Source organism: Buteo buteo, chromosome 21 (assembly GCF_964188355.1).
Source record: "Buteo buteo chromosome 21, bButBut1.hap1.1, whole genome shotgun sequence".
In the NCBI taxonomy this organism is placed as follows: Eukaryota; Metazoa; Chordata; class Aves; order Accipitriformes; family Accipitridae; genus Buteo; species Buteo buteo.
In genome coordinates, this window is record NC_134191.1 from 1001627 (window position 1) to 1025157 (window position 23531).

Genomic DNA, 23531 nt, shown 5'->3' on the forward strand with positions numbered 1-23531 from the left:
GAGATGGAGAACCGCCGGTGCATGCACTCGTAGTTTGGAAACCTGGGGAGTGCCCACGCTGCGCTGCGGGGAAGGTTGGGGTTGTTCCTGCCTCTCCCTACCCCGCAGAGGAAGAAGGTAGTCCAGAGACATTTGAAAAAAGAAAACAGAAGCAAACAAACAAAACAGAAAAGTTATGAGGGAGTTCTTTGCTTCAGCTGGGCTCACAGTTGTTTTCTAAGTACCCTGATTCACCAGGACATTTGCTTTGCTGTGATCGGTTAGACATCGCTCTCGGCACTTGTGGGGTGGGTGTGAAGCTTGTGCGTGCACCCCCAGTGCAAGGGGGTGCACGGGTGGGCCTGCTGGGTGGAAAGTGGCTCAGTTTGCCCATTGCTAGCTCTCAGCAATCATTTGTCCTGAGGATTCTCATTCGCTTTTCTGCCCATCCTCTGTGCTGGGGGTTGCCTTAGTCTTTCCTGCCAGTGTAACCTGGGCAGCATGTCTGTGGCTTTTACAGAGCAGTGATGTGTGTAACACAAGGTGCACTCTTTTTCTCAGGAGCTGCCTTATTAGTCCATAGCTCTATTGCAACTGCTTGGGAAACTCTCCTTGCAGATGGTGCACGTGTGCTGCCAGCCTTCCGCTGTCGGCGGAGGAGGGAGCGTGGTGGTCCCCTGCTGCTGTGCAGAGTCCTGCTCCCTGCAAGGACGGATCGGAAGATACTCCCGCAGGGAGCTGGCGTTTTATTGCGTGTTGGACCTCCATGAGCTGGTTGTCCGGACACCGTTGGGAGAGGCAGTATGGAGCCCAGAGGAAGGGTTGTGTGTGCTTCACCTTCTTGTGCCGTTACAAACAGTTGCTTTGGCCCGAGGACTTTTTGGGTGTACATCAGGCCTTCCTGCCTCTGACGTGGAAAACATTTTGAATGCTCTTTCCATAGGCTAAAAATTAGGCTAAAGGTTTTAGCTGAAATATTTATTTGTCTCAACAGGACAAATCTGTTTCTCAGAGGGACTTTTTGTTGAAAGTCCTTCCAAATAAAGCAAATTCATGTTTGCTGCCTTTACTGTAACATATCAGTATAACGCCATGCTTATGGACTGATAGACTTTCATGCTGTACTAGCTGTAGATAGCTACAGTTAAATGTGCTGTTTCAGTAGAAGTTGGTGCATTCTGTAGGGAGAACAATGTGTTCCCTTCATGCCCAGCGAGGATTAGGTAATCCGCATCATCTGTTTGAGGAGACCGGGTATTTTCCCAGCCTCTGAGTGAAGAATCTGAAGTATCTAGATTAAAAAACAACATTGTTTTGACTGAATACTAGAGAATTGCTTAAAACATACTAAGCAATTGAAAGTGCAAAGAGTATGCCAAAGAGCAATTAACTATGATTTAGAGGGTCTGAATCAAAACAATGTAAGCATGACACAAAAGCTTTCGACAATGCTTTATGGCAGAAACAGGGGAAGAACCCAAAGCAACTTTAAAGCAATTTGCAGAGTAGTTGTGAGATTGTACTCTTTCTCTCTAGCAGAGTGCTCCTTGCAGGACTACCTATCTAGAACTAAAGCTAAGACTAAGACCATTGTCCAGATGCTCCTTGAGCTCTGACAGGCTTGGTGCTATGACTACAATATTTAATGTTGTCATAATGGTAATTGCAATACTTCACAAGTTTAGGAAAGAAGATGACCGATAATATAATGAAGAAACAAACACAGTTCTTCTGTGCAAAAATTAAGTTTTCATCTGTGCAAGTGTTCTTGACTACTGGGTAACTCTGTAAAAGCATAGACACAGATTTGGATCATTAATAGATTATGGAACATATTGCAGTGATGAGTTGGTTTTCATTTGCTGTAACAAAAATGTTTTTAAGTCAGTATTTTGTTTATTTCTGTTCACATCTGTGTCACTTTTCATGGCTTACCTTAAGAGTCCTATGGCAATGATCAGTAATGCACTGTTACATTTCAGGTAACAAACACAGAAGTGAATTTCAGGTTTTGGTGGATCAAGTAAATAACCGGTGGAAGAAAAGTGGTAAGAGGAAAACAGGAAGTGCTCAAAACAAAGAAGTTGTCACTGTCAAAGAATTGCCAGAGGCCACAGGTTAGTGATGTTGTTTAACATAGTCCCCCTCTTTTATCCACACTACGTGGGAGATTTCCCAAAGAAACATTCTTTCCTGCCATTGTTGTCCTCCTACAGTCCTTGGGGGGGGGGGGGGGGGGGCGGGAGGAAGGCATAAAAATCAAACAGACCCTAAAAAGATTGACTGCCATTGATTTTAGTGTGATACATAAGCACAACCCATTATAAATACATGGTTTGTTTGATTTTAGTGGGATTGTATATAAATGTGCTTCATTTAGGTACATATTTTAATAAGCTGGTTGAAATGGGGTCTTAGGTTCCAATCCAAATCTACTGCGGTTGCCGAGAGTGGGCATGTGACAATCTGCATCTTTGAAAGTAAGGTGGTCATGGGTATTGCTTGCTGGGTTTCAGCTTTTCTGTATCATTAATACGATAGGGAGTCAGTGATTGGGAACTGCAAAGGTATTTGTGTGGATTGGAACAAGTATTTTTTTGTCCTGAGGTTGAAGCAATAAAATACTTCAGCTTCTTTTAGACTGTTTATACAGTATGTTGCCTCTCTTTTTTTAACTCGCTTCACTTTGTGTTTATATATTTCAACACAGTGAAAAGTGGGAATGCATAACTGCAGTTACTCAGTCCTTTATGAGTTAAGAACAACATCTAGCATATTTGTTATCCTCACAACCCACATCATCAAAAAATTACCCATGTGTGCTTTTAACTTGTTCCCTATAGGCTTGTTCAGTCTCGTTTGTTTTATGTTACTGGTTGCTTTGGCAATGTACATATATCTTTGAATGTGTGATTTAGAAGAGCATTCCTCAACCTAATATAACTTGTGGAGTTATAATCTAGTCAAGATACTGAATTTTGGAGAGAATTCCATTGACCAGAATTGGATGCACTGTTTTCTGTATCCTTGGGAAAATATGGCAGTTTAGTTTGTATCAGCTCTCACAAATCCCTGCTCTGTTGAGTTGAGCTGAACTAATCTTTGGCTGTCTCCTGCACCATCTTCTCTAGCAGGGCTCTCAAGAATAAAAATAAATGAAAATACCAATATAATAGTATGAATTTTATCCTTATTGTTTCATGCAGGCCTTGATGCAATGCATAATCCTTTCCATGTGAAGGGTAAAACTTAAGGAATCGCAAGGATAAAGTGTGTCTTGTTTGACATAATTTACAGTAATGTTCCTCTTCTATAGCAGAGACAGAAGCAATGTGTTATTAGATAATGGGATCCCAGACGTTAAAATATTAATTTCTAGCTATCATCTGTGGAGAGATTGGCTACTATGAATTACCATTTCTATCTTCTGTGTAAGCTTTTTCTTTGTGTGCTGAACCACAGACTTTGAGAAGCTGAAGTAAAGCCGTATAGTTTTTCCAGAAGAGTGCTCAGGTAGAAAATAACTTACATCAGGTGTATCATCCTGTATCATGTTGACTTAAGTACGTGATACCACCTTGTCTGGTTCTGACAAATCTACAAAATTTTCATTATGCTTTTTGTGCACTGAGCTTTCAATAATCTTTGAAATTTCAGTTTCTAGTTTTGTGTCAAACATCTGCACCTGGTTGACTGTTTTGTTTTGGTTTTTAAATGGTTTACAGAAAGATCATTAATGGGTAAAGGAACAGATGCCTAAAGCCTGTTTCCTCAGTATTCCTTATTAACAGCAATTACCTTTTTTTATTAAACTGGAAATTATAATACATGAAAGGAAGAAAACCAGCAGTGGTTCTAATGACTTGCCATTTGAAAGCATAACTGCTGAGAAGAGCAACGGCTTTGTATGCATTCCTTACCTACTTTATTCAGATTCTCATGGAAGTAGTGGAATTGTACAGAATTAAAACATACTTTTTTTTGTTCGTGGTGACTTTTTTTGTGTGTGGGTATTTTTTGGTTTTCAAACCCTTCATATCTCCCATTGCCCTCTGCTGTAGTATTGGTTGATGTAACTTAAACCTCTCTGAAAATCTCGCTGGTTTTGGTGATGTTTTAATCATCCATTCCTGATTTACATCATCTTGTTTTGCATCTTTAAACCTAAAATTTTTGATTTCCAGTCTTTATATTTTATAATGTTTAAACATAGGCTTTTGCTTTGCCTAAGGGGATGCACCATAAAAATTTGATAAATATTTGTGAACCCTCTTCTGGGTTGCATTATTGCACAGGGCCTCTGCTATTTTTAACCTGTTAATTTCAGAGTTATGTTTCATTAGTTGGACAACTGACTGACTGTAATCTGCTGGTTGTTTTCAACAGAAAAAAATATGCTCCTGATATTTAGCGAAAGGGAAAGGGCAAGCTGTAGCTGAATTCAAAGATTGTATAGGTCCTCCACACTCTAATTAGAGCTCTGCTTGGCCATTTCTGTCAGAATCATTTCTGGAGTGGTGGAAAAGTCAAAGTGGTTTGAGCAGGAATATAGCTTGGTTCATGAGGGTGGACAGAACACTTCTGTGAACAGCCATAGTAAGGATTATTAATGAGATGAGTCTCAGTATGGCTTTAATGTCTGGTGCAACTTTCTTCTTAAGTAACTCATTTGAAAATATTTGTGGGCATGGCATATGAGTAGTTTATATTTACATACCATACTTCCTAGTCTATTTTTTTTTCCCTCTTTGGAGAGGTAGAAGGTATCTTTTCAGAGAACTGTTAATCTTTTTATAGATAAAAACACTTGACACAAAAATAGTGGAATGATTTTACAATTTGTGTCTGATACCTATTGTCTAGAAGTTATTTTTCCTATTAAAAATGGAAATGTCAGTTATCTAGATTGACATTGTCTTTCTTAGATACATAAATAAATAAATAAATCATAATGCTTCCTTTCTTGAAAACAAGCCTATTAACTTGTTCTGTAAAACTTTAAAGCTATCAAGCTGTCTTATGCAGTGGTTGAAGTGAATTGGTAGCAAGAAGCAGCAAACAGCCCTGTCTCTTTAAGTGTTTGCTAATTTCTGAAATAAAGTTTCAGCTTATGAAATGTGACAAATATCCTTAGCCTTTATTTGTCTCCTTGTTTGTGTTTGAAACTCATAACAATGAAATGTTTCTGTTTCAGTCTCTGGTTCTTAGAGGGTGGGTTGTTTTTTTCACTATGCAAGAAAAGAAATTAAACCTTTAAAACTGAAAGTTTTGGGAAGGAAGTAAGTGGGAGTGAGGTGTTGGTATTTAAATATTTATAACTTTGTTTTTTCTTAAAATCTATCCCCAGGTTGCAAAAAACCAATAATATTTTGCTTTGTCATTCTTGCTAATCTCTTCCTTTCTTCTTGGTAGAACATAAGGAAGAGCATCAGACAGCTGTCGTCCTCGGAAAAGCCCAGGTACTCAAAACAGAAACTCCTGATGGCAAAAGAAGTGAATCTCCTTCCTTGGAGGAAGGCCAGAGATCAGTCTCTCCTGCATTCTCACTGTCATCTGAATCAACAAGCAGGTTAGTGAAGACAAGTCTCTTCTCCCTGGTTTGTACCAGATTAGACCAAACATAGAAAACTTTGCCAGTAACCTCAAGCAATATATGTATCCTACTTCATAGGATGGGTTCTTAAGCTTGTGGTTACTGGTTACTGATTCATTCTCCTCCATGTTTCTGGCTGTTCAGTTGCTTGAGGGATGGAGCTGAAATACATTCAGAATTCACTTAATAGTTTTAATGACTTGATAGAGGGGTGATAGTGTAAATGTTCCTTTTGATACAGAAACAGTGAGTGGAATGTCTGTGGAACCAGGAGAACATTTGGTGTTTCTCTTCCACTGCATTATCTTCCCTTCTGTTTGAAGTTTTATTTAGAGAGGTCCAAAAATTGATAGAGCCTAAGTCTTTTAATAGCTCTTTGAGTACTGCTGTAAGAAATAAAATTTAAATGACCCATTTTTTGCAGTCAGTGGTAGAATGTCACTGAACCTTGTAGTCCTGGCAGCCATTCACTTTTCTTTCTTCACACTTTTAGTTTTGCTTCCTGAAATTGCCTTATTTGGTTTCAGAAAATGAGGGATCAAGGAAAGCTTTATAAATAATGTAAGATTTTATGCTTTTGATAGTTCGATGATAATTTTATTGGAAGGAGACTCAGCTGTTACTGCTGATAAGATCTATCTAGTTTTTGAAGGTAGTGTTTGTATCTGTTTAAGATACTTCATGGATCATAATTTGCTCTCTATTACTGATCAGTTGTCAAAGACGACGACGATGAATAATACTTAGATAAACATCCTAGTGCAATACTGGTTGCTGTGGCCCCACTTTATGGAGGAAAAGTGGAATAAGTCATTGAAAACAAATACAGAATAACTTTTCTGATATGTCTCTAAAAGCAAGAGAGCTAATCTTGAAAATAATCTTGTTATCCTATTGATAACAGAAATGAGAGGAGAAGGCACCCTTTGCAGGTCTGCATTACTAGGAAGAAAAGGGTTTCCTATGTTTAGAAGTGGGAGATAATCAGAGGAAGTAGCTGAAGGTCAGCAGCTGAGCTAGGAGTAACATTTCTTAATTTCCCACCCATTACACCCATAGTGTGTGCCTCTTCCTCCTTGTTCTGCAAATATTAAGAATAATATAGTGCTTGGCTTCATCATCATTTATTAAAAGAACAATTTAGTTGTTGAAAAGTTTAACAAACAAATTTTTATAAATTCATTTTGGTTCACAAAGAGTTTTTAAAAGTCAGCATGGGGATTAAAGATGTTGCTTTTCACAGAGGTAAATACTAAATGGTGAACGAAAGCCTAGGAAGACATAGGAAAGAGGAGATCAACTCGGGGGATTAGAGAGCATCAAATGTTAAATATCTTTGTTTTATATGATAAGATTTTGCTGCCTGTTTCCATTTAATTGAACTAAATGGGAGCATATAGTAAACATTTGTCAGTAAACAGCAGTATGCTGGCTGGGGAGATCACTTATGTGGAGGCAGAAAGGGTCTTTGTTGCTGTTTCAAAATATCAGTATGTTTTTGTTTGGCTTCAAACTTGCGTTATATACCAGTAAAGTTGTTCCCCTCCTGGTGGCCTTTCCCCTCTTTACTGTATGTGTCTTTCTACCTGAATTGTTACCATAAAATTGATAAACGTGGCATATCATTGTATTTGCTGTTTAATGTGCAACAGACCTATTAGGATTACTGATGTACTAGTTTTATCTAAATTTCTCAGGATGTCATGCAAATGATGATAGTTTATCCTTCCCTGTGATGCAGGTAACTCTTATCTCAGTAATTTCTTTACTTTTAAAGTAGGGCCCAGTGCTCTGGACTCCTGAAGAGACTTGCACATTGTAATACCGATATTTGAGTACCTTATTTTCAGGTCTGTGGTCTTCAGAGCAGTATCCACAGATCTCAGTAGGACACACTGAATCACAGAGGCTGGGTGACCCTCTGGAGATCGTCTAGTCCAACCCTGTGCAGAGCAGGTCAGCTGGAGCAGGCTGGTCAGAACCTTGTCTGGTTGGGTTTTAGTATCTCCCAGGATGGAGACTCCATACCCTCTCTGGGCAACCTGCTGCAGCGTTTGACCACCCCCACAGTACAAAGGCTTTTTCTTATGTTTCGAGGGAATTTCCTGTGTTTCAGTTTGTGCCCGTTGCTTCTTGTTCTGTCACTGGATACTGCTGAGAATAGACTGTCATCTTTGCTCCCTCCCATCAGGTGTTGCTATGCATTGATAAGATCCCCTTGAGCCTTCTCTTCTGAAGGCTAAACAGTCCAGCTCTGTCAGCCTCTCCTCTGAAATCTTAGAAGAATTAAGGGTGTCAGAATTGGCTTTGCGTGAAGCAGCATGCTGAGCGGTGAGTTGTAAGGACTTAGCAGTGGACACCACAGGTCAGAGCATCTTTGCGTTTTGCCCTTGGCATCATGCAGGTGTCTGGCTTAGCAGCATTGCCTTGTGATTCACAGCCAGAGCCCTCCTGGTTTTAAGCACTGAAGCCCTTTTAGAAGTGGACCAAGAGCTAAGCCCTAAACTGGAGAGGGAGATGCACCTCCTGAAAGGTTCTTGCAGGCTTGCACTGTTCTGGGTTGTGACTGTTTCTTCCTGAAGCTGTTCCGCTCAGGATCTGTACTAAAAGATGAAATGGGCCAGGGAGAACAACTCTTCAGCGCTTGCTTAAAAGGGAAGAAACTGGCCCTGTGGCTTTGTTCCGGACTGGTTTTATGTGCCTGAAGCCTCAGCTTTCCAGTTTGCAGCTTGGGCCATGGCTGCTCTGCTGCTCATGGGTGGTTCTGAGGAAGCACGTGGCAGCAGGATCCTGACATTTGGTTTGTGTAGCGGTGGTGTGCAGGAACCCAGGCAGAAGCTCTCGCCCAGGGCTAATGCAAGGCCCACTCTCGCAGATTTGTACAAGATGTCAGGTTTGACAGGTGCGCCGATGATAGATGGAGCTGCTTCATCCTCACTGTGCCTGCTGTTGCAGTTGCCCTAGAGCTCTGATTGTTATTTTAGTCCACAAAATAAATGCCTTCAGCTTGGCTCTTCATCCAGAATTTAAACAAGGTGTTCCTGTTCTTCCCTATTTTACTTTTTTTTTTTGATTGCAAATTAACCTTTTGGCATTAAAGACCTTGGAAAATTTGGAATTTTAATCTTACAGAGTGAGTTCTTGGGAGGTAGAAAGGGCTTGTATTAGCTCATCCAAGTTATCATTAAATCTCTGTTTCACTGCCAATTTGGTGTGTGAATGATGCTGTGAATGATTCTCACTATGGCCTTTGACATCAAAGTTAAACCTTTATTCTTTACCTTTTTCTGTCTGCAGGCTTGTGTATATCAGCTTTCAAGTCTGGATGAAAGTGTGTCTGAGAGACTGTAAGAAAGTTTGCTAAAGGATATTAGCATGTGGCAGTTACTAATGATCTGAATGTGCTTTCATGAACCAAGTTGGCAGATTTTGTTGGACAGTGTGCATTTGTTTGTGCTATGTCTGGCTCAAGACAGAGTTGTTTATTCCTTCTTTTTATGCATTCACTCTCTCCAGATGAAATATTTCCGCAGACTTCTTGAATCAAACATAGAACTTTCAGCTGTACAGACCAGTGGGTATGCATCACAGATATTTGGACCGTCTTTAAAAAAAACCATGCTTAGTAACTCCCTGTGGTTTACTCTTAAATTCAACTCCTGTGGAACAGGAACAGAATTACTGGAGTCTGCTCAGAATTGTTTTTTCAGAATCTCTCTGGGATTTTCTCTTCACTTTCCTACTTTGTGCATATGCCCTGATTTGTATGTGTGGTGTGGTTTTTATTTATTTTTCTTTAAATGTAGGGCAGTTTGCTTAACCTTAAAAGCTAGCTACTGTGCTGGTCAAGAAGTTCAACAAAGTGGTGGGGTTTTGGGTGGGGGTGGGGTGGGGTTTTTTTTCTGGCTTTTTTTTTTTTTTTTTGACACCACACCAACACCACCCTCCCCCCCTCCATTATATTGTGTATAAAACTCAACTGATTGGCAGTTGGGATCTGGAGTGTGCCGTAGGGCATTACACACTGTAGATTCGCATCCTTTACATCAAAAGCCCTGTTTTTATACTCTGTTCAAAAAGAAGTGAAATCAGCAATAATAATACAGTGAAAGCTTAGCTAAAGTGACAAATGATGCCTTGTGATGCATGGAAGGCCCCTCTCATTTGGCCATAGTGTTCCTTATGCTAAACTGTACCTTTCTGAAGAACACTCCAGTGCACTTTCCTGTGTTTTCTGGGAAACAAAGGTTACAGGGATCAACCCTCTCCAAATACTGATGTGGGGGAACTCTTATGAAAAAGAATGAAATGTGCTTTTTGTCTTTACTATTTCTGTTCCCGATAGCTACTCCGAAAAAACAGCAGGCCTGATGTCCCAGTGCAATACCCAGGTCTTTGGTCCTTTGAGAAATGTCAGGTTCTACCATGTCTACACACTAGCTTTGGACTGCAGAGTTCTGTATGTTGAACTGTGGCTCGTACTCCCAGTACGCTGCTTACACGTTTCTGGTATAATCAAAATGGACCTGAATTATGGCAAGATTTTCAGGGACTGTAAAAAGTAGGTGTAGTCATATAAACGGCATGAAAGAAAGAGATTTATTTTGTCACTCTATGGTTACCATGGGGTTAATGTTTTGTTAGTTGTAGTGAAATAAATATAGCACAAATCAAAAAAGAATGATTTAGATTTTTAGGGTTTAAGTAGCATTGTGCTATTGTACCAAGTAATGATTTTCTGAGGCTTGTATTTTATTTCTGATAATAAGAGGATATCCTTTGACAAGGGTAAATGTTTTTCACATTGAAATGTCAAAACTTGAAATATATTTGGAAGTCCAAATCTGCATGCTGTGTTTTTAGGAAGCGAGCACTTCAAAATGGAGGCCTGATGTTATGACGGATTAAAAGAAAAATTAGGATTTTGAGCAGCATATAGGATATAACAAAACAATCCTGAAGTTGGAGAGTTGAAATATTTGCTCTGTAAAAAGAAGCTGCAAGTAAATTAGTGATTTTTATGTTTTCTCCTTCATAAGACCTTCTGTCTCTTGTCAGTCTCATATCAATATTTGCTAAAGGAGCAGTTGGTCAATATTAGAAATTGATACATTGTACAGTAATCACTGATGTACTGATATTATTCAAAAGTTGATACTTTAATTGGGAAAATGAAAATTTTTACACCTGCTGGAAAAAAGATGCCGGCCATGCATGGGGGTTATAGCATTGACCCAAACATGTTTGGTGTCTTCATACATTGATGATCCCACCAAGAGAGCAAAATATCCCTAAGAGGTAAACTCTAAAACAAAGCCATGACTTTTAAAGGATAATTTTTCAAAGCTATGAAGTCATACATAAAGCTTTCATAGAACTTTAGTGCTCCATATAAATAGTCCCATTGCGTTCTTTTACTTTCTGGGACTGAAGCCAAATTTTATGCAAATACTTAAATGATAGGAAAATTAGGAAAGAAACTAGGTGGGACAATGCTAAGCCAGTTAATGAAGTATGTAGAGGAAATATTCTATTTAAAGTATTTTATATAATGGGGATAATATTCAGTTTTTTAAACAAATTATTTCTCTTTAAAACTTTGTGTTAGAAGAAAAGTGCCGGTTCTTGATGGCTAGAGTGAAAGACTTGCAACAGTAGACAATACATATTGTTGGCCTCGTCTGAGATATTAAGGTGTATACTGAAACACAGTGACTTAATTTTGAAATCTTGGTGGAAAAGTGCTATATCCGCAGCTTGTATAAATCTCTGCTGTTGGAATACACGGAGCGACTGCAGCGTCTGCCAGGTGAAATTCATGCCCAAGTAAGGGGCCTCATTTGCAATAAGCGGGGCCTTTTGGCATTAAGGTTAGGAGCTACTGATCAGGATCTAAGATCTGGATTGAGCTGGTCACTTCTTCTTGGATTTATGTGCTTTGCAGAATTTGGGCTTTAGTTTGTCAGCGGAAGAAGAGGTAGCAATATGGAGCTGTGCTTCAGTTAGTCTGGACTTCACTGGATGGCAGAAATGCTCTGAAAACCTCTCAGTAGACATCAGTTTGTCAAAGAGACTGTTGACGGGATGGAACGGTTGAAAAAGCTGTGTAAGCTGTTCCCTGGCAGTTGCTTCAGTCTGAGTTTAAAGAAAGTGTTGTCCTGATCCCTAGGCTGGCCATCACTGTCAAATGAGAGAAGTATATGAAAATGTGTTGAGCAGGGGAATAACTGCCTTTTTCAGTTCTTTAGTACATTTTTAACTTAATAAATCTTGAGCCACTTTGGCTCAGAGATGATGTATATTACAATGTTAGATAGGAGTGTTTAATACTTGATTTTTGGCCTCAAATATGGGTTCATTGTGGAAGGATGATGATAATTCTCTGCTATGTTGTTGATTCATAGCTTTCTTCCAAAAACTGTGAGCCGTTAACAAATGGCCAAGAACTATGAGGCATGGTGGAGACAGTCCCAGAGAAGTAATTTCAAACAGTAACAGGGGATGACCTCAGATGTGTATGGGGGAAAGTGATTATATATGGCATGTATCCAGAAGGACATCAGTCCCTAATCTAGAGCCATGGGGTTTGGACATCTTTGAGCCCTGAAAACAGAAGTGAGTACACCAGGGCTCTCCAGTGCTTTAGCCTAGATGTCCCAACTGGGACATCTCCTGGCCAGAATCCTAAGGAAAGCAGTTAAGATAGATCCAGCAGATCTTTTCCTCTTCTAAAGGCAGAGCCTCAAAGGTGTGCTCTCGAGCTGCAGAGGAGGCCACTGAAAGCCAAGAAAGCCTGGAAAGAGTCAAGAAAAACAGTGAAACAGTGGAACCTGTGTAATATTTAGTATAGACGAGAGCCCTCCATGGGGAGTCCTGGGGAAGGTCCGAGGCTGGCAAACCTACTGTCCTCCAAAGACAGGAAGAAAAAGCCATGCTCAGTGGTGCCAGCGGTGTGTGGTTTGAAGGGGAGGTACTGCGAAGCCAGGGAAGACTTTGTAGTAAATAGTTAATCTTGGACGTTACACAGGATTTAAGGCCACTCCAGCAGCAAGCTCATACTATTTATCACAGGCAGGTCAAAGTGGAAGCAGGATTGCAAGGTGGATAAAACCATTTTCCCTCACTCCATGCGACTGGGCATTCACCTTCAAGTGACATTGGTAAAATGAGACAGGCTGTAGTTTAGTTCTTATGCTGGCATTAAGGAAAAAAACGCACAATGTACGTGCCAGAGCTAAGTACATAATGCATGACTAGATGGACTGATTAAAGGACACTGGCTGTTCACCATGAAGCCAAGAAGGAACTTAATCTGCCTTAAAATAAACAAATTCGAAGAGACATTTGCGCCTTTCATTTTTAGGAGACATGTTATTCACACTTACGTCAGCTTTTTTGTCTCTATTTTAAGGTGATATGTTTATCTTAAAAAAAAAAAAAAGGGGGGGGTGGCAGTCAGATCTAAATGATGGTCAAGAAAGGAATAGTTTACTCTTGGCTGATTGTCTATAAGTGCTCAGAAGAAACTAATCCTGCAGAAAAGTGAGGCAGAGTTGGGGAATTGCCCGAGTCGCTGGAGCTGCACTTTTCTCAATGTGGAGACATGACTAAGTCCAGGAAATGAAACCTCTTCGCACCCTGTCACCTTGTCTGTCAGCCTATTGCATCTTGAGCAGTTAAGTTTCAGGACTTTAATGGTTTTGCTATAAAAATTTACTCATCTGGAACTGATATGTAAAATTTTAGGATAGAATAATGACCTTTAATAAACAAGAGGACAGAAAACCTCTTGTGGTAAATTGTCTTGGATTTGGAGTCTGAATAATGTCCAAAGATGTTTTGCTTTGTCTGACCTCAGTATAGGTAGGTATCTATGGGGTATTGAAAAGGCAGAAAATGCTGAAGAAATGAACAAAACCATTCTAAATTCTGTGATCTCTTTGGTCCTCCTAGGCTAAAATTTATAGAAACAACATACATAATGAGGTAGCCATTTCTTTTTTATTTAATTCATTTTCTTTGGTTTAAGGGCTAATCATTCAGTGATAAGAAGAGCTTAGGAGTTTTCTTCAGGGAAAAAAAAAGGATTATTTTAAGGTATTAATTCAATTGGTCAAAATTTCTTTTGTGTAGTTGAAACTGGTTTTTGATAATTGTTTTTCAACTGTCTGGCATATTTAAGGTTTTTTTTTTAATTTGCAAAGAATTCTTTTCCCCTGCATGTGGAAGAAAGGTATATAATTACTTCAACTCAAAATCAAGCAATTGTTCAGTCTTTGTAAAAGAAATTGATGTTTAAGAGAGAACTGTTTCATTGAGTGACTGGCTTGGAACAATGGATTGTTTGAAGAAATTCTGAAACAAAGGGCTTTTTAGCTACAGCTGGAAAGTTCATAACCCTGCAGTTTGGTTTTGTACAGTTACATATATATATATGCTCAGTCTCTCAATGCAATTATGGCATAAGAGTTGATTTGGTTTGCTGGGGGACTCTGATTACTCTTGAGTTGATAGCCCATTCACATCTATGCGTATAGGCTAAGGTGGTAACTCACTCTAGGACATTTTGTGCTCGGTTTTAAAATAATTTGGTAGGCATAGACTGTGAATTACACATGCAAATTATGAACTTGCTTTATTGTTCTGAGTGTTAGCCAAGTTTTTTCACTTTTATTGTTTTGCTTGTGACAAACACAGTTGATGATAAATGATAATAACGCTACATTTTTCAAGGCAAGGAAGTACATCATGTTCAGGCATCAAACCTGTTCTTTCTCTATTTTAGTGGACTAAAAGCACACAAATAGCACCCTGTGTCCCCCCCTGCCTTGTTTTTTTTAAATGTAACTGGAACATTGGAGTAGGTTTTAGAAATATGATAACTCATTTCTTGGGCATCCAGTTTGTGTACTGAAAATGAGTTTTTGACGAACTTATAATTTTGAGAGTAAAAAAAATGCTGGACTTCAAAACTTTCCCCGTCCACCATTGTTTTTACATCGTGTTTTACCATGTTTATCATTTGAACATTTCGTATTAGATTTGGTGCTGAAATAAGAAATTTAAATGGCTGCCTGAGTACTCATGCATGGGGCTGGGGTTTGGGCTGTGCCTGTTCCTCTTCCAGTTATTGTAAGCAGTGGTATTGATAATTGGTGCAGGGATAAAACATTTTTCCCTATAAATGCTTTTAATTTCAGGTGACTTTGTTTCCATATTAAGACTGCTCTGTTGGGTAATGTTTGTAATTCCACAGATTTATTTTGCAGTTCATGAAAGTTCCTGGGGAGTCATTGAAGAGTTTCTAAAATTGCATGCAAAACTTTTAAATTGATTTTGTTTCAAAATAATTTTCTCCATATGGCACCAGCGCTTTGTGTATATTTTTGGTATCTTTTTCCTTTTTATGACTAAATGTGCATGTGTTAAAGGTTTCTCTGATCTAATCTGGTGGTGTTTTTCTCCCTTGAAATCCTGTTGGTGGTTCTATAGTTATCACCACAGTAACATCTGATGAATCTTACTTCAGAGGGGAGAACAGGCAACAGGAGGAGACAAAGTGGTAATGGATGAAAAGAATCTTGCCACCTTATAAAAGTTGCATGCCATTTTTATTAATTTATTTAAGAAAAGCTTTTTTTAAAAAAAAAAAGTACTTTTGCACTTGATTCCCAGTCTCCCAGTGTGTCCTAGGAGCTGTTGTTTTCTAATGCATTACACTGAGGGTGAGGAGATCTCTGCAGCTGAATCCTAGCTCAACGTAGGGCATGTTCAGATGGTGGAAGCGATGCGGTGTGTTCCTGCTGCGAGGACATGCTGGCTGGTGTCTCTGGGAGAGATCCAGGCTGATGAGAGGCACTGGTGTTGAGCCATGGGCATGGAGAACCCGTAGTGCGGGCTGCGCTGATGCAGTGGGCAGGGGGACTGGGAGCCACCGAAAGTGTGTGTGTGGTCGGGAGAGCCCGGGGTGACAGTGAAAACTGTGTGGTGAGCAGGAGCAGCCCAGCAACGCACTCTTCTGCTGACTGCCTAAACCAGATGTTGTACCCCAAGGGCTCTCTTTGAGTGATCGGGGTATGCCCAAAGCATTCTTAACGCACCCTGAGCCTTGTCAGCTGCCTGATGACATTATTTGGGTTTAAATTCCTTCTCCTGTTTGAATTATTATCTTCTCTCTAATGATGCAATATGTTATTGAATATTAAGTGTTTCAGTGAACTTCTGACTCCTGTTCTCAAAAATCAGGTAATGAGCCAAGATGTTAGACTTCTGTCCTGCTTGGGGTATGGAAGTTGTATACAAAATGGTTCTTGCTTTTTCATTCGTAACTCTCCAACAGAGATAATGCAAAGACAGTCATCTCTAGGTCTTGGTAAGGAGTGCTGTTTACCATATATTTGCACAAAGTGGTCTTCTTCCAGTGAAAATGATACTGAAATGGTAAAGATGGGCAGCAGACTGTGGTACCTGCACTGGGAGGTGTGCTGGGGCTTCCTGGGGCTGAAATGGGTGATGACCAGCTTTCACCTTCCCTAGTCTTAGGGACTGGAAATGTGGCTCCACCTTTAAAAAGTGCTTAGTAAAATCACTACGTGGGTCTACTATACCAAGACAACCTCTCTAGTATGAGACAAGTTGCTTGTTAAAACTTTTTTTGGCAGAAATACCATTTGTAAACTTCAACAATTGTCCATGTTATCAGGACTCTGCTTTGCCGTGCTGGAATCTGTCCTGTGAGAATGAGTGGTTTTGGGCTGTTTTCCTTAATATGTGCTTTGAACAAACATATAAATGCACTGATATCTGTGTATAAAGTTATGACTTGGGGGATGTATTTTTACAATTTATGTCTGCTGTCTTCTAACAAACAGGATTAATTTTGTTGTAAAACCTTTAAAGTAAATCCAAGAGAACTGGTATCCAACTGCTGTCCCATGGTTTACACTAAAATCTCCCAACTGTTTGTGTAACATAGTTTGTTATGTAATTTCTGCAATAACGTACAGACTGTTTGAGCTGACAGGCATCTTTATGAAAGAGAGTTTCCAGAAAACAACATTTTCCAACTTGTTAGTTGATTTCTGCAACCCTGCAATTTGGCATATGCTTGAGAACTTTACAATAGTTTATATCACAGAGCCTGAACGTGCAGTAAAAGTTATTGATCAATAATTCACCAAGTATTGTAGTCACTTAATTCAGATTTTATTGAAATCTGACAAAATTTTCTTATTATTTAAAATACAGGCTGAAATCATCTGTCTAGTTGTTTGGATTTTTTTTAACTTTGAGCAGTGAAGAGGTCTGTCTGATGTCACTGAGCTCATACCTGTAGTTAAATAAATACGTGTGTGTGTATGTACATGTGTTTATATATCTACACACACATGGATTCTTCCAATGTTGATGCAGTAGTGATAGCTGAATTTAATAATACACCAATTTAAGTAGCCTCTGTGACTACTGTAAAATACATACAAATGTAGCAAGCAATATTCTGCTCCATCGTTGTTGAGGGCACAGTAAGCAACCGTGTCGCGTTAGTGCCTCGAGGAGATCCCGTAGACAGGTTCCTTTAGCAGCTGACGTGAACCCCTAATTTCCGCAATGGGAGCGGTTCTTCGGCTTTGCAGATGGGTGCTTCGCCTCTAGTCCTGTGAGCATTGTGTAACTCTTCACTACTAGAAAAGCTTTAAAGATACATTTAAATTTTATGTAGGCCTAAGTGTTTAAAAGAAACAAAATAACCATAAAGACTTTATGCATTTATGTGCTTGCTCTTACAAAAGCAGTCTGGGATGGCATTTTGGGCTGTTATTACTGCAACAGCTTGAAAGCTTGCTGAGCATTGACAGGAGTTGCGTGATTCCATTGTTAGCCACGTTGGTAGCTTATTGCCACAAAATCCATGATGTAGGATGGTTCTTATTTATTTATTTATCTTGAGTTGCCATCTTAAATCCTTTACATTGAAGCTTCTCAGCTGTCCAGCAGTGCTACTGAGTTTGACCTGTTGTGTTCTGTATTGTAAGTATATAAATACTGACTTAGAAAAGAAATATTTTCCTTGTCATGTTAGAATGTAAAATTATGTTTGAAGATTAAAACCTAAATAGTCTTTTCAAGCAGTTTTTTTTTAAAAAAAAAGTTGCAATGTATCTAGCTTGATTCAATTCTCATTCACCTCAATTTGCAGTATCCAGGGCACTGAGATGCTTTTTTTAACTTTGTCTAAGAAAAGCATGCATTAAAGTTTTTTTTAAATTGATTATTTTAATTAAGAAATAAATAGCTTTATGAAACATGTCTTTCAATGGTCAGTTGTATTCTTTTCAGAATATGTGATCAAACCACAGAACAAAAACATTTTACTTCAGGGGCAGATAGCAGCTGAAGATTGTTATGACCCTCTGTAGCATGCTTTTGTCTCTTGTAGGTTGTGCCTTTTCCTCGGAAGGTAGGTTTGACAAGGAAAACTTGCTTTAAGCAGCTCAAAATGAGCTACCTCTGTTCGTGCAATGAGTTACTGTGGTGGCTGGCAAAGCGCGTTTCACTTGGCTTTTATCTGGATCTGCTGACAGTCTTGGAAGTTTGGACTTTTGTCACTAACAATTTCGGTGTCAAGGTTTTTTCTTTGATGTTGATAATTTCTTTTGTTATGGTCAAAATCTAAACTTACACCTAAGCCTTGAATTTTGAGGTTGAAAACACCTTTACTCTTTGAAATATTGTACTTTACCTACCGAAGTATCTTTCAAATCCTCTCCAGATAAATTGTCTGGTGCCTGTGAGTATAAAGATATTGTCATTACCAACAAGCAGAACAGAGAGAATTGTGTTGTACATTAAATAATGAAACTGAGACCCAGTAATACCTCTGAAAATCGTGTGATGCAGACAGAACTTTCTGGACTGTGCTGTTGGTTGAAATTATTTCTTGTTGCCAGTGCTGTGTGGAGGGGTATGTCTCATCTGTGGATTCTACTGCCTTTGCTAAGTAGAGCCCTACTTTGCTGTAGGTGTTGCTAAAATAATTTACATCTGTTTTATTTTCCTCTTCAGCTCCAGTTCAGACATTTTGAGAGATCTGCAAGGGCCTGAGACATGTTCAGAATCCTCTGACAAGTAAGTAGAATATATGAGTGGTAAAGTCCTTGTTTCCAGTTGGTGGAATCCTATGCATTTTCTGCAGGAGAAGCAAATGCTTCTGAAAAGTTAGGTTCTTGGAGAATCTCCACAGTTGTGTGAGACAAAATTTGGTCAGCGTTTTTGGATCATTGGAAAATAATACCTGGGCACTCCAAGGGTCCACAGATGACCAACTGAAAGTCATTGTTCTAAGGTATATTTGAGTATGAATATATATTTTAAAAAAAAGAAAAAGAAAAAAAATAATGAGGGAACTCATTTTTACGGAAAATTAAGAGAATCTGATCTTCTGTTGTATTTAAAGTTACATTGTTATGAGTCTCACCTACATCTCTGTCAAGTTGAACGTGCTGGAATTGCAGCATCTGTTTTGATTTACTTCTGTTTGCAGAGAGAAGAGCACTTCCTTGTTTTTAAGATCTTAACATCTTATTTCTTAAAACCAAAAATTCCCTTCTCATATATAGTGGTAATATTTAAAATTTGGGTCTGGCTGCACGAGGTGTTGTACAAGGAAATACTAAGAAACCATCCAAGGATTCTTGAAGTAACCAAATGAAATACATGAAGATGGAGAGTATGTGGGTGCTGAAGGTGTGTAGTTATAGTGAAATTTGGAACAGTGTAGTGTTAGACCAAATGAAAAGCTCTGTAGTTATACAAAGAAACAGGAACGAAGACTAGTGGAGTCTGCAAAAGTAGTAGAGTTTACCCTTGCAGCTGAAACTGGCTTGATCTGGGATCTGTCTTCAAATACCACATCCACTTTGATAGTTGATCTTAGGGGCATGATGAGAACCATACTGCATTTGAACCATACTGCATTTAATTCTCATAGTCTGCTTTTTAAAGAGTATTTATGACAGTTTTCTCTATTATCCATTACATACACATGTGGTCAAGATTGTGACAGCTCTTAAAATTCATGATTAATGGCAGAAGTAACATTTGAAACTCTCTTAAAACGTGTTCAGATAACCTAATGGATTCTGAGGAGCTTTAATGGAAGCACTGATAAGGCCTTGATTACAGTGGTGTCAGAGGTCAACAGCAGAGTGCACCACTGGAAAAACAGAAAGTAATCATAAAGCCTTTCTCATAGAGGGAGGCATCGCTTTGGGAAGGTGAGCGGTGTTTACGGGAAGGACACTTGCAAGCGCACTTTGTAGTACCTGCAAGTGACTCCTTGAGACGGGCAGTAAAGTACACAATACTTGGTTGTACGTGTTGCAGATGCTAGTTCCCATTACCCTGGTGATGATCTGGTGCTGCTGCATGTATCAAAGAGTAAGCAGCTACAGCTATCTTTCACAGATATTTTTAGATCTGCTACAAGATTTATGCATGACCCTGATAAACAGGGGGCAGGGATCATGAGATCAGGGATCATCTAACATCCTTGGTAGCCACCTCATTGCGTAATTATCAATTACCTGTGAAGTATTCTATCTCAGCTGGCTATTTCTCAGTGAGTTGGATTGCTAGGAGTTGGGCTCCTGAATAAAAGCCAATCCATAAGGATTTGTGGCTCTGAATTGTGATCAAAATGGGAAAGGTGGAACTGTGGCTACCAGAGCCGGAGGGCTTGTGAGCAAGGGGAACCAGCAGCTTGCAGCTCCCTGCATTGTCTTGACTAGATGCTTGAGGCATGAAAATGCACAGCAAGAAATGGAGAAAACAGGTGTCTATCCCTTTGAGTGCATCTTTTTCTGTTTGGAGAGGAGTGAAAGACATGAGTGGAGAAGCCAAGACAACCGAGAGCTGCCCCTGCCAGCTGCATGTATGTGCACCTCCTTGGCAGTGTGCACGTGATGAAGCTGCTGCTGCTGCTGCCACCACAGCTGCTTCTGCCTTATGTGGTGGGAAACCAGAGTAGGGAGGGATGCTAGCTGGACAGCAGTGAGGAGATGAGGATGGGGACATAAGAAGTTAGAAGAGGTTTCTTGATTTCCTTTTGGTTGCAGTTGGGAACTTACTGAATTTATGGAGCTTGGTAATGCCCATTGTCATCGGTTGCTTCAAATGCTTCTGAGCTCATTATCTCTTGCAGTCTACTAACACTTTGAGGCTACATCTAGATTACAGGACAGGCGCTTTTTGCCATGTTTCCTGTGACCCTGGTTCTTTGCTTACCGTGTCTGTGCTAACTCCTGCTGAGGAGGATCGTACTGCAGCCCCTTGCTAGCCTGGTCAGAGCTGGTCGTAGCTGGATGTACTCCAGGAGAAAGCAGCGTGGTTCCTTCCATGGGGCTGGCAGACATTTGTGTGTCAGGGAATGGATGGCATTGCTGTTCTTGGCTATCCAATATAATATTTTTCATTTTTTTTAATAAATGTTTTAGCTTCATTTTACTTCTGTACCTGCCCTGAGTTATGATATTAAATGTGTATATTTTTCTAAAATTATAATTCAATCTGTGCTGTTTGCCTGCTTGACTATTTGTTTGAATGGGAAAAATCCACCTGGTCAGGTCTCAAGGCTTTTTGTTAAAATCAGTTTGGATCAAAAAAATGGAAGAAACAGGACTGTGGAAAGTTTCTGAGCTGTAAATTTTAGGGCCCCAAGCAAAGAAACTAGAACTGCAGCTGTGATGAAATTCAGATCACTCGTCTAAGAAGGCTATTGAGAAACACAGATTTTTGTTAGATGATTTGGGACAAAATACCACATCAGTATTGTAGAATTAATACATCTGCTTCATTTTTGGAGGAGTTTATATTTAGGAAGAGCAATAGTCAACTCAAACTGTAATGGAAATTACAGGTGCTTCCTTTGTCAGGACTGGGGTGTTTATCCGAGAGGGCTGGAAACCCTGGCTATAGAGAAGGCTTCCAGCAGAAGGTCTGTTGAAGGACTTGATTCCTGCTTGTGCTTGCAGGTGGAGGTCAAAGACACATTTTTCTGGTTATGTGGAAGAATGGCATGTGGTGTACACTGCCAGAAGCAGTTTTGTTGGCTAGCCTTAGGAGAAGGAACTTGGCTTGGAAAACTTGTCCTTCCTGCAGTGATCCGCTGCATGGAGAGGCAGTTCATGAGGCTGGCGGCAGAGCACCGTGCGAATGTCTGTGTTCACGTGGCTGACTTAGCAAGCATCCTGCTTTATCCATGACAGACCGGGACTTCATAGCAACCTAAAAATGTCTGGTTGAAACTGCTGCCAGTTTTTTGAACTGTACCTGTTAAAATTACTTCACCTGATGAGAGCGAAGATGTGAGGGTGTCCAATGCTGGTTGGTGTCATGAGCTGGTGTGCTTTTGCTTTTAAGGCCAGTGACCTTTACCAGGATGCAGTCATTGGCATGAAAATGTACCCAATCAGTTCAACTTCTGAGTATGTAAAGTGACTGCTCTGGCATGGTGGTGGAGCATGGGGCTGGAAGTCGTGGATGTTGTGGGGCTCTGCTGGTTTGTGCGAGGGCTCAGCAGCAGATCAAGAGATAACAGCCATGGAGTGAATTGTTCTGCAACAGCACCAGCATGAAGAATGGTAACAAGAGGTATATATTTTTAAAACAAACTTGCACATAATGGTAGAACTGTAACTAATTACCATGGGGAACTGTGTACTTCCTCAGTGTTTTTTATAAGAATTCATTGCAGCCTCTTTCGTTGAGGGGAAAGCTTAGGTTTTGATGATTCTGTGCTTCCTGTAGGAGGATATATAACATACTTCTGATGAGATTTTAATTGTCTATGTAATGCCTGGAGTATATGGCTTCTATTACATCTAGCTTTAATTTTGTAGGTAGTAGCTAGTCTACTGTACATGTTAAAAACATCCAGTTTGGAAGTATTTTTGAGAAATTTTGTAAAAGTGAATGGCAAGGATAACAGTCTTTACCTTTCCAGTCATATTTTTCATATCTTTGGAGACTGCCAGCTCCAAACTTGCAGATGGTGGACTATAGTTTCTTTGTCAGCAGATAGTGACTTGCAGTTAATTTTGGTGATGGTACAATCAAATCTTTCTTTTTTTGTGCTCCCTGAGCTCCATTCTGGAGATGCCAATTGGCAGAATTATTTTCTGCAGTACAGGAGACAATATGCTATGGCTTAAGGGTTTGGCATCTGTGGCTTCTTGCATGAGTTTGAAAAACACATTACCTAGTGGAAGAAGAAATGAGAATGCCAATAATGAAAACAGTACTAGAGTTCATTAATGGAGTGTTTCTACCTAGCAGTAATGGATGTTAACATCAGTTACGATATGTATCCATAGCAAAATAATTTGTTTCTTTGATAATTTCCTTCACCCAGGAAACTTCTCAGTCATTTGGTGAATTTGTTTTAGTTGACTTGTAATAAAGTTTGGCCAGTTGATAAGTGCAGAAGGTTGTTAAGTAAAGCAGATCTGCAGCTTTCATGAAAGTTACTCTTTCTATTCATTGCAGAACTGTATCCTGCAGGAAGCTGAGTGGCATGGTGGGTCAAGTGAGGGCTTTGGCAAACTTATCACGGGAAGGCACAGGCCAGCATACCAAAGAATAGACAGATGGTATATTTCAGAACCAGCCCAGACTTTATAAAAGTTGAGTTATACCAGAAAGATATCATCTCTCTTACTTTATTTTTATAAGAGTTCATAATCAGATATTTGCAAAAGAAGAGAACCAAGTAACGTAGGAGCTCCAGGTTTTGGCTTTGTGTCTTAATACACTTTTGAATGTAAGGTAATTACTATTCTGCTGTGGAAGTATGTAGGCATCAAAGCTAGAAATGGGCAGAATATAAAACAGTAAAGCTAGCCTTAAACTAAATGAGATTTCTCTTTATTCTGTGTCCTAAGTAATTTGTTCTTCAAGGGTAGTC

The 23531-nt window shown here is 39.6% G+C and overlaps 1 protein-coding gene across 3 annotated transcripts in view; it reads left to right on the plus strand.

Annotated features, from left to right (window-relative positions):
- RAD18 (RAD18 E3 ubiquitin protein ligase) overlaps positions 1 to 23531 on the plus strand; it is a 66272-nt gene that overhangs the window by 30180 nt on the left and 12561 nt on the right. For all 3 annotated transcript variants that reach the window (XM_075052846.1, XM_075052845.1, XM_075052844.1), the window contains exons 10-12: positions 1962 to 2096; positions 5392 to 5548; positions 18635 to 18697. In XM_075052846.1, coding sequence (XP_074908947.1) covers positions 1962 to 2096; positions 5392 to 5548; positions 18635 to 18697 — 355 coding nt within the window. The remainder of the gene's footprint in view (positions 1 to 1961; positions 2097 to 5391; positions 5549 to 18634; positions 18698 to 23531) is intronic.